General features: G+C 35.3%; 1 protein-coding gene across 2 annotated transcripts in view; it reads left to right on the top strand.

Annotated features, from left to right (window-relative positions):
* The window catches only part of MACROD2 (mono-ADP ribosylhydrolase 2), a 1127318-nt gene that overhangs the window by 638734 nt on the left and 471595 nt on the right, over positions 1-16989 (top strand). For both annotated transcript variants that reach the window (XM_083369818.1, XM_083369817.1), the window contains exon 7: positions 2312-2342. In XM_083369818.1, coding sequence (XP_083225944.1) covers positions 2312-2342 — 31 coding nt within the window. The remainder of the gene's footprint in view (positions 1-2311; positions 2343-16989) is intronic.

Here is a 16989-nt window from a genome sequence, read left to right as displayed (position 1 = left end):
ATGATGGATGGGGAAGCCTTCCTCCCCATTTTCTGCTGTTGAGTTTAGTTATTGTGTGTTTAGAGTACAAGATTTACTCTGTTTCATTGGTTTATGCAACAAACTAAACTGTAAACTATCCACACGAGTTAAGCTTGCACATTATAGTTGGCTAAAAGGTACTTGGTTAATTTATGTCTCAGTGAACCATGCTAACATGACATATATATGGAGAGAAAGCAAAATGAATTACAGTGGAGATACATAGTTACACTGTCAACATAATAATCTTTTTTTTTTCTTTTTTCTTCTACAGCATAGCCATATGTGAAGTGTACTAAATAGAATACAAAGTTTAGCTTAGGTAAAAATGTGGTTCAGATAAACAGTATTCCTAAAACAAAGTAATATAAATCGTGTGCTATTGCCTGTCATTGGCTTTTAAATCTTCCTTTGTATTTTTTAACCACCCTAGATGTATTGTGCCATTTAATATCTGCAATGCATGCAAAACCTCAAACAGATCTTAAAAACACAAGCATAAGTTGCATAAAATCAATATCTCACCAATATTGAAGTCACCAAAAAACCAAACAGAATGCAATGCCAGGGATCCTCAATGCTCTAACTGGCTCAAATTCACATTGGTAGTTTACACAGATGTTTGGTGCATTTCAATGAAGTTTCTCAAAGTGCAGAACTAAAACTATGACACAAAATTTGTCTTAGCTTTTCTGTGAATTGGATTGGATTAGGACCACATATAGAAGTCTATTTTTTATTATTAAAATATATGAAGTTGGATATTCTCCATTCATTCTTCTCTCAATAGCTTCATGACATGGTTCTGATACATGAGACCAACTAAAACAGAACTCTCAGGCTTGAAGTTTCCTTTAAGAACATGTTTATTGGCTACAAAGTATTGGCACTGTCAAAAGTGAAACCAAGACTAAAATTCCCTCCAAAAAGTTACAGTATACAAAGTTAAACTTCCCACCCCATTACTATGCTTTCAAATATGTTTCCCAGTAGATTAGTTTGGCAGACTTTTTAACAGAAAGCTCAGCCTCCCAGTCTAACAAACAGAAATGACCTTGGTTCCCACAGGACAGAGAATTGTTTAAGCTAGCAGAAAAAGTCCACCACCTCTCTCCCATTCTGGTGGCAGTCAAATACAAACCAAATGGCTTCATTCAGGTTCGTTGCAGAGTTGACACTTCAGTTAAATCAGTCAGTTTCTTGTATTTCTCCAAAATGGTTTCAAAAATTAATTTCTAACTGTATTGATTTCTTCTACTAAGTTGATAGGCTAGTCTGTCCATGTATGATTCTGAGCGGCTTGCAAACCTCCAAAACCATAATAAAATTAAAACTAAACATAGCAGTTTAAATATGAATAACAAAATAATAAATAACATATACTGGGCCAGAGGAAAACCACTAAATGACACAGAAGGACTATATCACTTCTATGGATAGAATGCCTAAACCATTAACACAGCTTTTGAGCCATTGGCCATAGATGGCAGCTTTCAAAACACCTTGCTTCTTCAGGACTTTTTTCTACTATGTGAAGCCTGTTGACATTAACTGATAAGAGTAGGGTTTCTTCGAATTCTGTTGTACAATAAACACATGTTGAATAATCATTGAAGTGGGACACACTTCATTTCAATCTCCTCCATCTCACAGAATTATAGCATAGGGGGAAAAAAGTAGTATATGAGGGAAAGCTGTCCTTGGAATGAGAAGGGCAGGATACAATATCTTAGATAAATAAATATATCTCATCATAAGTGTAAGAATTTCTTCAGAAATATTGCTGGAAATCAAATTATGTATCTACTATATTCTTACTGTATTCCTATTATGTACTAAATGGTTTATCCTGTGAAAGATAAACACTAATTTCTTAGTAAATGACACTGGCTTCAGATGAGTTTCATCTAAAGGCTGACAAATTCATAATTTTGTAATTGTACTGAACGTTTATTAGTTTTTGTAGACAATTTCATTAAAAGCAAACACACATTCCTCAGGCCTCCCACCTTTTACATTTAGCAAGGTACTAAAAGTTTAACTTTTCCCCCAAAGTGCTGTGTGACCTTATTTGCTCTCCTTCAGTTTTGAAAGAAAATTTGCAGTGATTTTCTGATTTCTAGAATGACTACTTCTTTCAGTAGATTGGGATATATTTCATGAAGACTTCCTGACTTAAATGTGGATATTTCTTCATATTAAACAGCTTATAGTTTCCTTGTACTAAATTGTTATGTGTGATAAGTAGTTCTAATAAATATGTAATATATATCTTTTTTTTGTCTTACAGGCTTTCCCATGTATCTCAACAGGCATTTATGGTATGTAAAACTGACTGTGAATTTCTATATAATAAAGTTTTATAGCAATCAACTTTAAACAGTGTTTTTCCTCTCTCCCTTTTATTGTCTTAATTTGTACTCCATGAATTAGTAGAGCAGTCTACGCTGGTAAGCTCTGTGGTGCTCAAAAATGACAAAATTAAGAAAATCTCAAAGTAGTGTTCTTGTCTTGCAAGCATTTATGAGTTTATATTTAAAAGAATAAGTTGTTTTGATTGGATTCAAGGCTTCTAGCTCAATATATGCAACTTGGTGAGTTTCATATGCATAATGTCTTTCTGAAGCTCGCTATAACATGAGCAAAATGATATATCAATTGTTACTATTTGTCCCACCCACTCTAGCAAGTGGGGCATGTTCCAGGTCTCAACAGCTAAGGAGTGTTGGCTGGGAGGAGCCAGGAGGAGAACCTTTTCTTCTGCATGACCTGCTTGACCTTTGGAACATCATCTCTCTGAGATTACATTAGCCTTGACCCCTACTGGCTTTTTATAATGTCCTAAAAAGTTGGTTATTTTGTCCAAGCCTGAAGCTCTGGGTGTGTTCAGAGCCACTTCCCGTCTATACTCATAGATGTTCAATGATGCTTGGCTGCTTTTTTTTATATTATGTATTTTATCTATTTTATTGTAAGCGGCCTAGAGCCATATAAGTGAGATGGGTGGCTATATAAATTGAGTGAATGAATGAATGTCATGAAAAGTGAATCATGACTCAGTTGTAGAGCATATGATATGTCTGAACTTCAGTTTCAGCTTCAATCCTTTGCATTTTAGTAAAACATTAGACAAGTAGACAAAAATGAGACAATATTTTAGTGCTTATTAACAATAAAAATGGAGCTGAACTTTCAGAGACACAAAAAAATTATCTGACATATGAAATCTCTATGTCTAGTTAATAGTCAAAAGCTATGTCACTGTTTTAAGAAAATTATAGGACTAGCAAGCATTTAAATCACAACGTTTTGATATCAGTTTTCTCACAACGTTAAGGACATTTAAACTCTCATTACGAATAAAAATATCTATCTCCTCAGAATTCTATAGGTGTCAAATTCTATAACCTTCTTTTCTGAAGTAGACAGTCAGAAGGTTATAAGGTAGCTAAACATGTATAATGTAGGACACTGTAACAATTGTAATTTGCAAAAAAGGAGCCAAAGATTGATACTCCTTTTATTGTTCACATTTTATTTATTCTTGATTGCCCAAGATGTCATCAGCCATTCAGTTGTGTCTGAGCCTTAGCCAGTCTACAGATCAACACTCTCCATGCTCCTCTGTCTTTCACCGCTCCCTTCAGATCTGCCATGGTCATCCTGGTGTCATTCTTTATAGTGTCCAGCCAGTGAGTATTAGGGCGGCCCCTTTTTTTGTTGATCAATCCCAGCATGATTGACTTTTCGAGTGAGCCAGCTTACATGACATGACCAAAGTATGACAGCCTCTGTTTGGCGATCTTGGCTTCATGTGATATTTTGGGTGAGGTTCAGCAAGGACTTCTTTGTTATTTTTGGAGTCCATGAGATGTGTAATAGTCGCTTCCAGCACCACAGTTCAAAGGCATCCACCCTTGTCCTTGTTGCCTTTTTTCAGAGTCCAAGTTAGCCATAATTAGCAATTTGAAAAAAAAATATTGTGTTAACTAATCTGCATTTTGTTATGAGGCTGATGTCTTTACTCTTCTGGAAGTTCTTCATGCCAGACATTGCAGTCCTTCCAGGGGTTATACACCTTCTGATCTCAGGGTTGCAGTCACCACTGGTTAATTTTAGAGCCCAGGAAGATGAATTCCTTTACTGTTTCGATGGTCTCATTGTCGATCTGTACTCTCACTTGTGTGTTCACTGCAGTTGTCATTATCTTTGTTTTCTTGAGGTTGAGGTGCAGTCCAAATTTTTCACTTTCATATTTGACTCTCAGCATTAACCATTCCAGATCCTCCTTGCTTTTCGTGACCAATATTGTGTCATCTGTATATTGGAGGTTGCTGATATTCCAACGATCAGTTTTAACCCCAAAGGTAGATTCCTCCAAATGCACATTTTTATAATGATTTTGGTGTACATGTTAAATAGTATAAATGACAAGATGCAACCCTACCATGTGCCTTTTCCAATTCTGAACCATTTTGTGTCTCCATATATGGTTCTTACAGTGGCTTCCTGATCAGAGTACAATGACTGAATGAGCTGGATGAGGTGTGCTGATATTCCCAATTCTTTGAGGTGGTTCCAGAATTTGTCATGGTCAACACAATTGACCATGTGTAGTCAATGTAGCACCTGTAGAGACCTTTTTGGTATTCCTTTGCTTTTTCCATCATCCAATGTAATTGGAAATATGATTATGTGTTCCTTTCCTTTCCGAAATCCTGCCCTGTACATCAAGAAGTTCCCTGTTGCTGATCCGATTCAAACACTGCTGGATTATCTTCAAGAAAATTTTATTCACGTGTGGTATCAAGCTGTGGTTTGGTGGTTGGAACAGTCTTTCATATCACCTTTATTGTCCAAGATTGCCCAAGAACCTTGATCAAAATTGCCATTTTGCTCTGTTACCTAATCTCTTTTTTATTATTATTTAAGTAGCACGTTTTTGAGGTCCAATACTTTATATCATTTTTAGTGTTTTTCTGACCATTTGGCTATATGCAAATCAGTCTGCAGCATGAAACAGAGAGAATATAAACTTATAATTGATCATTTTCTGTGAATAAATCAGTAAACAGGCAAATGTCATGCAGTGTTTCCACAGTGCGTCTTAAAGATGGACAGAGCATCTAGTATCCACCTCAGATTGAATCAGAAATGATCTAAGATTATGTGTGAAAACTTTAAAAAAATTGAGAAAATATGTGCATATGTGTTTTCTGAGACTGCTAAGATTTAAAAAGAAAAACTGCCTATTTCCCTCAAAACACACCATTTTTGAAAACAGACACAGTTTCAAAGCATTCCTTTTCCTTTTCCCAATGGATTGAGGCTACACTGGGGAAATGTAGAACCAATGATTTTTTTCCCCCTTCCCATTTCCTTTCATCTGTCTGGGTCATTTCAATACTCTAGGTAAATGCACCATGAAAACATATTGTTCTCTACTTGGGGATTTCCTCTATAGGTTAGACTTCATTCTGACAAAAGAGTTATATTTTTTAATATTTTTCTTAGTTTGTTTCAAATTCACTTTTAGAAATCCTTAAGTTTCTCTCTATGAATGTAGCTTGGGAGATTTTTTTCACCACCATCTCCATATCTTGCTCATACAATAAACTGCAATATAGTCAACATCTAAAGGAGAATCTGGATTGGCCTCACTCAATGCATGTTCTACCTCTGTACAAACTGCACAGTTATGAGTGGAATGCGTCATTATTTGAATCTGTGTTCACTCCCATTCATATCTTTAGCCCTCACACAAACACACGCACATCTCTAACATTTGTTGGGGAAGGCTGTTTTGAGGGTATAGCTTCAGTAGAAACAGTTTCTACCTCTAAAATCTCTATTGGAGTGTCCATATGTTATTCACAAATGAAGTGATGAGGATAGTCTTTGTAAGGGTTTCCCTGTGTGGGTTTATGGTACACCATTTTACATGAAGAGTGCTGTAGTGTAATCATGAGAAAAGAGTTTGTAAGAGTCTCTTTAGGATAGGTTGTTGGAATGATTATATTGATTGATTTTGGAATTCTTACTTAATGTAGCTGCTCCTTGGCGGCTATTGGAACAAAGTAATTTGATTATATATTCTGTAATAATTTGTCACATGAATTATTAAACAGTGATCTTATTTTGAACTATGTGCTGCCCATCTTCCAGAGGGTTTCTTCATTCAATTTCCCTGTTGAATATTTCCTACACGCATAGAAATTATTACCAGAATGTCCACTGATTAATTCTCACCCTCTGAATTGACTATTAATAAGACATATTTAGCCCAGAAGTTGACTCCAGAAAGAAGTTTAAAACTATTAAATTCCGTACTTGGATTGGCAACTTTCTTATTCTAGTTTTACTGGATGGTAAAATACTACAGAAGATTTATAAATTTGTGTTTTCTGCCAAATAAATTGGCTCTCATGCTTCCCTATCATTTAACTCTAAATTTCAAAATCCATAGGAAGTCTTGTTATAAATAAATTATTCTCACACTATACTATATTCTTCTTCACCACAAGCTAGGAAGACAAATATCTGCAGATGTCCTAAACATCTACTGGGTATGAGGAGAAAAAATAATATTCTGTTATTTTTATTAGTGAATATAACTTTATTTGTCACAGGATATTCTCTATCTTAATAAGATCACATATTTCAGAAACTATTAATTATTATTTAGGCTGTCATGAGTGGATATGACAATACAGTTTCCTATATTAGTTACAGTTGTAAGTTATACATTCGTGAAAGGTGATCAAGGAAACTAAAGAAAGATTTGGTAATTTGTGAAAAAAAGATTTCACAATTTTGTGAAGAATTGTACAAATTCCATTATTCTGTTTGATGACATGAATGGATGATGAGAATGAGGCAAGACTTTACAAAATGGGTAGCTGGCATGAATGAATGTGAACAGCAACTGGTGAAAATCTGCTTGGAAAAGAGCCTATGTGGTTTAAGCATAAGTTTGTGCATTATGGTGGAAAAGGAATTAATCAAAAACTTTTGATCTGATTGTTGATGATGAAATATTGAGAGAAGGAAAAAAGAACTAATAAAAAGCTTTATATAAAAAAAGAAATATTGAGAGAAGAAGTGAAGGATACAAGAATGGAAATAGATTATAGGTTCTGAATAGGGAATCGTTGATTATTTGGTTATATCAGGAATGGATCTTAAAAAAAATCATCATCGAATCAAATACAGGAATTGAAATAAAATAGAAAGCAGAATAACTGTGGGAAGAGAGAGTATGAGTCTTGTATGAAAAAGAAGACAGATTAATTTCCCTACAGAATTAAAGTGAATATAAGGAGAATGTGGAAGCTCTTTGCTACAGAATAAAAAGAATGATATTACAGAGTGTCAAACAATACATGAACATATGCTAATGGCAAGTATGAGAAAGGATTTATTTATTTATTTATTTAATTTATGTTTATTTATTTAATTAATTTATATGCTGCCCATCTCACTCTGCAAAGTCACTCTGGCTGGCTTTGATGAAAGGAAGTAGTGAAATAGATTCTGGATGAGGAAAAGTACTCATAATGAGTATGGAGGATAACTGATGCAAAAATGAGGATGACAGCAAGATAGTATATAATGTACACGGATAAAAAAGGAATGTAGAAAGAGATAACTAGAACAGTTAAAATTAAAAATCAGAAAAAAGGTGAAAACTTTTTGATGGAAGTAGGGGGAAAGGGCTAAATAAGAAACTATAGAAAATTGAATGAAATTCAAACAAAATAGTCCAGGAATGATTTCCATTTTAAATTAAATTAAATTCTATGTCAGTGTTAGTTTTAAGGTACAAAGTCAGTCTGTTCCAATGATTTGGATAATCATTCTTCCAAAGAGGGGAATCAACCATCCAGTTTGCGATCGTGGTGCCGGCGGACGTGTGAGGAGATCACTCTCTCTGCTGTTTGGTTTTTCTTCCACTGGAAGACCCTGAAAAGGGTTGAAAGTTGCCTTGGAGGGGCGACGACTGTGAGGAGGACCCCCCAACTGATCACAGAAGGCCAGCAGCCCTTCCATTTGATCCAGGGCAGCTCCTTTGTACCAACGGAGAAAAGATCACTAAACCGTTACCAGCCGAAAGCCAAAATCACCACCAAGCACAACGAAAGCACCGTGGAGGAATTGCGTGAGACCTTACCTTACCTACCTTATATCCCAAGTACCTTCCTGTAAAAGCTTTTTGAAATTTCTTCCCACCCTTTTAAATGATGGCATTTGTCTACCTTTGGGAAATTAAGCCTTGAAAAGAAAAGAAAAGAGCAACCAAAGTAAACAACTAAATATTTAGACTTGCACCTTTTGGATATTGGGGTCCCAAAAAGTTCCTATTTCTATGGGGGGCTATTACCTTATCTTCTTGTTAAAAGTTGATTTTTTTAAAAAAATGGATAAAAGTCTAACTTGAGTTTGGAAACAGACTTTACATGCTACCAGGGCCATCTTGTGGTGAAACCTGGTATAGCAAGTGAATTTCTTTGGCTGTGAGACCTGCTTACAGCCTAGACTTGTCCTTGGTACTATCTAAAAGAGATAAGAACCTGAAACAGTTGGGCAGTGATAACAACTCCTAGAAATAGTGGAGGTGAACATTTACTGACTCTTATCAAAAAATAGCCTCCACTAAAAGATTATCTCTAAACATCATAGAAATGGAGGAATAAACAAATTAATTATAAGCTTATACTTGAAAAAATCCTTGAAGCTACTGAGGTAATGAAATCCAGACTGAAAGACAAAGGCGCCAGCTAAAATTTACAAAATGAAGCCCTGATTCCAATTGAAGAACTTACAATCCAAAAAGCAGCAGAAGAGGAAGAAATTAATATCAAGAGAGAGGACTTTAAAGAACAACAAGTACAATCTACTGAGAACTTTGACAGCCAAACCCTGATTGCAACTAAAAAACCTACAATTCAAAAAGCAACAGAAGCGGAAGAAAGCAATACTATGATGGACGATGCTAAAGATCAACAAGTACAGTATACTGAAAAGCTAGACAATCAAACAACAATTACAACATTGGACATGACCTTTTACTTAAACCAGATGAAACTTGAGGAAGAAGAAGACCAGACTGAACTGACGACAAATATACTAAACCAAACATGGAGATTTGAACTACTAGGGCAACAATTTCATGATTACAGATGGTCTCCCTTAATTCAAGTAACGTATACAGGAATGAAGGGAGATCCACCTAAGGATTTAAAGGCACTGGTATGGAAGCCTTTTTGGCACAAAAAGAAAGCCAGAGATTTAAAAAATGGGATTTTTTGATTTATAATGGGAGAGCTTAAAATTCCACCTAATGGGCTAAGGGGAGATTTTAAAAGATATCAATTGACTTAATGTTTAGGACTTATAAGGGGAATGAAAACTAGCTATTAGAACATAGTTTTGAATTGTAATACAGAAGATAGACTGAGACAGTAAAGGATATTTTATTAGTAAGTGATGAGGTACTAGGATGAGAAATAGAACATATTTGTGAAATAAAATAAGAATGTATTTAAGTAAGTAATATGTCTATTTTAGATATGACAATTGTTATGTAGTGAAATAAAGGAAATTTGGGCTACCCGAAATCTAGATACTATGGATATTAAAGGCTAAATTGGAATACTGTAATTGAAATTTGATAACATTTAAAAACAGGACATGGATATGTATAAGTAAAAATATATTGATGAATGTCTTAATTGAACGTGCTATAACTAGAAATGTATTAACTTGAATGTGATATAGTAATTAAAGGAAATAGAGAGGGAATTTTTCATGATGCAACCTGAGACATGTACAAAAGATTTTGTTATTGGACTATTGATTACCCAATCACCACGCTGCTTTTTAAATATTTGGATGTAAAACTAGAAAAAAAATGAAATTTGTTTGAAAAAAAACAAAAAAACAAAGAGGAGAATCAAACGACCTTTCCAGTAAGAACCATATAAGGTGGCTGTTAGCATATACAAAACTTCTGTATATAGTATATTGATCTTAAACATTTATTCATGATCCTATAGAAAAACTGAGTTTGATTTTTCCTGCTTATATAAACAACATGCACCAAACTTCACTCTCCACTCTGCTCCCAGCCTTTGTGCTCAGGTAAATAGATACATACTGTATATACAGTCTGTATACCAACGGTAGACAATATATTTACAGACATAAACAGCTATAGTGAAAAATTCTTCATTGTAAAAATAGTGTATTCTCTCCTCCTAACATCTGACATCACAGCACGTGGAGGCTTTTTAACAGAAACTGACTGATGATGCTTTCACAGCAGGGTGGCTTCGTCTGTATCAATTTTGTTGTTGTTGGTTTGGAAATGCATGCAGCGTACACTGAAAATGTAGAAAGGAGTGGTGCTGGCAATTTCATTTCTTTTTTCTTTTGTGTCGAATGGGGAGAAAGCATTTTTCTTAGTCTAAGAGTGCAGCAGTTTACAGGATAGATACAAGTTCATGATTTTTAAAAATTTGTTAGTCAACTGATTGGCTCATGGTATTTCCCACCTATTCAAATCAGTTCCAAGGCCAACAGAAGGAAAAGCCGTTGGAGGTCAACTTCAAACTTTTTTGTAAGGGATTGGGACTAAAAACTACAGAGCTGCCCATTGATAGCCCTATTTAAGTTAATAACAGGCAATGTGGAAAATACTTTTTTCAAGATGTAAAAGTTACCTACATTCTTTGGTTATCAATGGGTCCATTGTCTGGTACACCACTGCAAGTGATACACCATTGTGAAGGTGACATGTTAAACAGAACTTTGTGGAGCTTGGTAACTTATGTAGAAGCCCACATATACTATAGCTCAGAACGTGTTATAGTATCTCTGTATTCTCACTTTGATCAGTTGTCAAATGTTTCTTGAGCTAGGTAAAGCTTAACTAAGACGCTGCAATTCTCTGCAAAACAAACTCATCAGATTCTTCTAATTTTTTTAAATTTTAACAAAAGATTTTTTTTGCTTGCTTGCTGATTCCTTGCAACAGGGAATGTGTTATAAATATTTTTTTCCATTAAAAATATTCAAGAAACAAAATAGTATTTCTTATACACTATATATATGAAAAGAAACAAGACCAAGAATTTTTACAATATTTCTCATTGTAGTTAAAACAATTCTGATTATCCTGGTGGGTTTTTTTGGGGAGGGGTTGTTGTTTTGTACTTTGTTATTTCATTAACAGCACATTAGATAAGAAAGCTATTGTAATCAGGGGTGTCAAACTGCTGCCTCACGGGCCGGACACGTCATATGGAAGCCGCACCCATGCAATTGCAAAACTGTCCCGATATGTTGTGCAATGTCACGTGATGTCACGAGTTTGACATGTCTGGTATTAGTGGAAAAGACAAATGCAGCCAAAGAAAGACAGTTTGTATAGTCTTCTTCTTCTTCAGGGGGTTGGACTAGATGACCTCCAAGGTCCCTTATAACATTATTGTTGTTGTTGTTGTTGTTGTTGTTGTTGTTGTTGTAATGAATGACTAGTGATGTTCCCGAGTCAGGAAACAGACTTGGATGATGATGTCTAGCAGCTTCTTAAGTTTTTACTCTGTGGATCTGGCTTCTGATTATAGCTGGTCATTTCAGCCGGGCAAGTAGATTTCAGCTTCATGACTTCTGAACCTGCTTAATGTACTGTGTGCTATTGACTACTGTGAACCTTTTCACCTTTCGTCTGGAAATGGGACTTTTTTTTTAAAAAAAGCTAAAGTATCATTATTAAAGGAAATTCAGCAGAAGGAATAAAATGTGGCTTTTACCACACTCAGGTAAATTAATTTTAATAGTGTAGCCAGTGGAAAGACTTGCTTTTATTAAAGTCCTGCTTTCTCACCATTTCACAGAATGGAAATTTAAAAAAAATATAACAAGTCAAAGAGAAGTAAAATATTCTGCTTATTTAACATAATAGGTAAATTGCAATTTGGAACCGGAAGAAGTTTCAGGAAATTTCTTTACTGAAGAAATAGAAGCGATTTATTTAAAAATAAATTTGTAACTTATGTGTTTTTATCTTTCAAGTGTGATGATTTTGCACTCTCATCTTTTCAAGTTTTTTTCTTAAGATTTAGTTTCTCCTTTCTGCCTGCTTTTATTGACCCATCAATATGAAAGGCTGACAACCTGCATTACAGGATGTTCCTTTTTCATTGTACCAGCAAATCATGGATGATTATTTGGGAGACTAGGGATAATTATAGAGGTCAGGAACATAGAGGAATGATCTTGGATATGAAGGAATTATTACCAAAATGATAGGTTCACTGGGAATATACTGGAATAATAGCTTTCACTTGGTTCATGAATATTGAAAGCCTAGCCTTCTAGATCCTGGCATTTTGCAATTACATTAGATTTCAGCTCCATAGTACTCACTCTACAAAGTATGTCTGGTATAACATACTTCAAACATCCCAGTGAGAATAATTATTATTAAAACACATGAAAATGGTTCATAAAAGCTTATGCCTTTTTTTAAAAAAATGCTAGTCTGAAAAGATTTCTTCTGATTTTTGGCTGTCGTGGGATAGCATAGCTCTCCTGCTGAAACCAGTGAATGCAGGCATGAGCTCATGAGCTAGCTTTAACTTAGGCGCTACAACTGACTCACTGTATATAAGTAGGAATGTTTATGGAGATTCTCAGTATCCAGGTCATGGTTGTCCCAAAGGTGCTTTTTCAAAAGGCAACGGGACTTTGTTTTTTATCGAAGACATTTTGCTTCTTGGATGAGAAACAAAATGTCTTCAAGAAAAAAAGAAAGAAAGTCCAGTTGCCTTTTGAATAAACACTCTTGGGCATAAGTAGGAATGTTCAACTATATACAGTAGTTCCAGATGAACAACTGTTGTTTCTCATTTCTTTTTCATTTTTATTATATTTTTTGGATTGATTTGATTGATATGCCATCAACTCTTGGTGACCACATAGATGGAATTTTTCAGGATGATTTGTTCCCCAACTTGACTTCTTAGGTCTCCCAAGAGGACATCCATCACTTTGGTAACCAAGTCCATCCATCTTGCTCTTGGTCATCCCCTTTTTCTGATCCCTTCTATCTTTCCCAACACTATGAACCTCTTAAGGGAGCTGGGCTTTGAATAAAAGAGTCCCTGCAGGTTTTACTCTGCTATCTGTAACCGACTTTAAGGAGTAGTGCTCATCTCCGTTTCTTTAAGCCATTGAGCCAGTCAAGTGGCCCACATGACGTCAGCTGGGCTTTGTGTAATGTATCTAAAATATATGACAATTTGAGCTAGTCATTTGTGCCTCAAGAAAGAGCTCTAGAATGATTTGTTCTGTGATCTGTATTTTGTTCTCTTGGCTATCCATGGTTTACAAGAGTCTTCTTCAATACTAAAGAGTAAAAATGTTAATACCCTTTCTATTCTACTTCAAAGTCCAATTTACAGTTTCATATAGTGTATCACAAGGAAAACCATTCCCTTTATGATTCTTATCTTTTAAGTATAGGCACATCAAATGGTGTTCTTTTTGTCAAAACTTTCATTGCTGCACTACCAAGTGTGCAGTGTAGTTCTTCAGTACTGGTTCCTTTACTGTTCATAGTCAAGCTTAAAAGGCAAAAATTATCACCAATTCAGTATCTTCATTTTCATTTCTAAGGCTGGTTGCTGTACCTCTTGCAATTGCTTTGGTCTTATATTTAACTGTAGTTCCATTTTCTGACTGTGCTCCTTGAGTTTCATTATCAGAGCTTGCAGGACATTTAAAGTTTCAACTGTCAGAATAGTATAATTAGCATAGCAAAGATTATTGATATTTCTTCCTTCACTTATGAAGCCATGCTATTTTTATTCCAATTTAGCCTCCTTCAATATATATTTGGTATATCGATGGAATGTATAAGGAGAGAGCATATATAGCCTTGTCTCATTCATTTGATAACCTGGAGCAAATATGTGTATACGTTTTTTAATAGAAAAATGAGATCTCGGTTTTCCTTTTTTATGAGGACATTTGACATTATGATATGGTTGATACAAAGAAACTGTCTAAGTGTGCTGTAGTTTCTGCCCAAACTAGAAGGATATATTAAATGAAGCAATCAATGAAGTACTGTATATATTGAGTTCTTTTTTGGTATACTTTAGCTTTCCCAGGTATCATTTCTAAAATCATCCTGAACGTCTGACATTTCTCTTTTTATATAATTATTAGAGTCGCAACTGCAGAATGACAAGGATCTGAGAAGCTTTTCAGAAGCAGAATAACTGGAACTGGCGACCCGCTTCTTTATGTCTTTTGTACAACCAACCTGGACAAATTAATCACAATCAAATGTTGGCTTCACTAAAGGGCAACCTATGTAGAACAGAAGAAAAATGAAGTTTCTCACCCGCCTGGCAATCTAATCTTTCAGTTTGCCCTGTTATGGTGAATTAAGGGACTTTGGTATTTCTGTCACTAGTCCTACCGACAAAGACCTGTCTGTTTCAAGACCTAAGGTTTAGCTCAGGTGATGAAGGGCACCGAATGACAGTTCATTACCTTGTTAATCAGCCTGTAGAATGAGGATCCAGTCATTTTCTCCAAATCAGAAAATGTCACTGTGGACTGTCTCTATAAGAAAAGGAAAAGAGCATCATCTAAATGGAAGCTTGTAGGGTGATTTCACAGCTGCTATGTGCTGGAGGCTACATTGGACTAAGGGAAGAATATCACTGTAGATAGAAATGAAAGACAAGGCGCTATTTAAGACAACACTTTCTCTAACTTGCCTTTTAAATAGAATATTGGGCAGAACTAGGCAATTGCTTGAAAGTAAGAAATATGCTTATCCTCACCCCCGATTCTCCAGTCTAGAGACTCAGGAAAGGATACATATTCCATCTCCTATTTATCCTCGCAATAAATTGCCAAGGCAAGCAATGGGGTGAAACAATAATTTACTATGCTCGTTCAGAGATATCCATTATGTAGGTGCTTGTGCATAAAGTGTATCACGAGGGGCTGGTGTACAGTAAAATTGATAGAAATTATCAAAAAATAGAACCCAGATCTCTTCTGAATGCTAGGCTCCTTCATATCAAAGTTCCTAGAATAAGAAATACTAAGCAACTTTTATAAGAGGAAACATTTTGTGAAAGAACCATATGGTATAACAGGGCTCTCCAAACTTGACAACTTTAAGACTTGTGGACTTCAACTCTCAGAATTCCTCAGCTGGTAAGTTCTGGCAGTTGAAGTCCACAAGTCTTAAGGTTGCCAAAATTGGAGACTCCTGTTCTATACTGTTGTTATTAACCTGTATTCAAGCATGTGATTCTAAAGTGGCCCAGTCTTATATTTATCAAGTGAATTCCACATGCAGGAATTGCTCACTAGCTAAAAAAGAGTGAGGAGGAACAGAATTGCTAATGTTCAATCTATGTGCAAAGATGTTTTACTTTACTAGTTATGTCAGCCTCCAGTTGTATCTGCTACCATCTTCTCTCCTTTTAATGATCATAGATTTTCTAAGAAAAGCCTGAGCTTCCAATATGGTACCCATGGAGCTCTCCCTTTTTGTTCTTCAGGATTCTTTCTCAGCTTAACTTGGCAATAACACAACAGTGTATTAACAAGCTATTATTCTCCAAAAGTATAAATGTGTCCACTGACCAATAGTTGGACGGTCCTTCATTAGGGAAATCCAGATAATTTCTGTAAGAAAGATTTACTTTAATGCTTTCAGGCATGTCAAACTCGCGACGTCATGTGACGTCACAAGATGTATCGTGACTTTTTCCCCATTGCTGGCAATGGGGTGGGCGCAGTTTTGGCATGATGCATCCGGCCCCTGGGCCGGCAGTTTGACATGCCTGCTTTAGAAGGCAGAGAAATCAATAGATTTTATCAATGGGAAAGCAATCTAAAAGTTAAGAAAACAGGTTTGGATCTTATGAGCTTGTAAATAGAACATTATTCCCAGGATGTTTTCTGTAGTTGAAAGGAAATCAGAAATAAAACTAGTCAAAATATTTTCCTTTTAGTGTGAGAATCCATTGAATCAAAGCTTCTTTTGCAAGCAAAAGGATCCTTTTCGTTAAGCAAGGGCAGCTTAAGGTCCAAGCTAAATTATCATAATGATGCCATATAGAAAATATAACAAATCTTGTGCATTAAATAGGAATACTGTAGTTTTATCCACACTTGTTCAAAGAAAAGAAATATTTTGCAATCTGCTTACAGACTTATGGACATAGGAATGGAAGCCAGGTGACTTACTTTTGAATTTTCAGAATTAGGAGAAAACCAAAGTAATATATATGTTTTTTTTCACTTCTACCATTGTGGATAAGATTTAGTTTCTCTTATGCCTTGCCTCCTTTTAAAGAAACAAATATCATGGTGTCTTTGACTCAGATGTGCTTCCATGAAATCATTTCTTAGAATGAGAGACTTCACTACCTCAAAGTGCCATAAACTGCAATAAATGTAAATGTACAGGTGTTTTTTTTCCTTTAACGTGCTTTTCTAGTATTTGTGCCTCTAAGCTTTGAAGAAAAACATCATAATTGGTGTAAGTTGTTTGGAGTTAGATGACTGATCTTATGAGACATATTCAATAACAGCCTTTCATGTGCCTGAATACCCCAACATCTGTGACTGACATTATGGTTAATGCTAAATATGTTACTTATTTGCCAGTATTGCTAGGATGCCAGTTGAGCTTGTAAGAATGGATTGCTTGCACGCTACATTTGTACTTCAAATATAAGTACAACTCTGTATTTATATTTTCTTCAGAAAATGAACACATCATTGTTTGAAAGCAAATTTCAGAATGTGTTATAATTTCTGAAGTATTTCTCTTGCAATGTAAGTGCCCTAGCTTAGCTTAGTTGCGGCTGAACAAACTTCATCAAACGATGCTTTTAAAGATACACTTGGCGCCTGCATATTTTTACT

This window comes from Vipera ursinii, assembly GCF_947247035.1.
Source record: "Vipera ursinii genome assembly, chromosome: 1".
NCBI classification, from domain to species: Eukaryota; Metazoa; Chordata; class Lepidosauria; order Squamata; family Viperidae; genus Vipera; species Vipera ursinii.
This window is presented reverse-complemented; position numbering and strand designations above follow the sequence as displayed.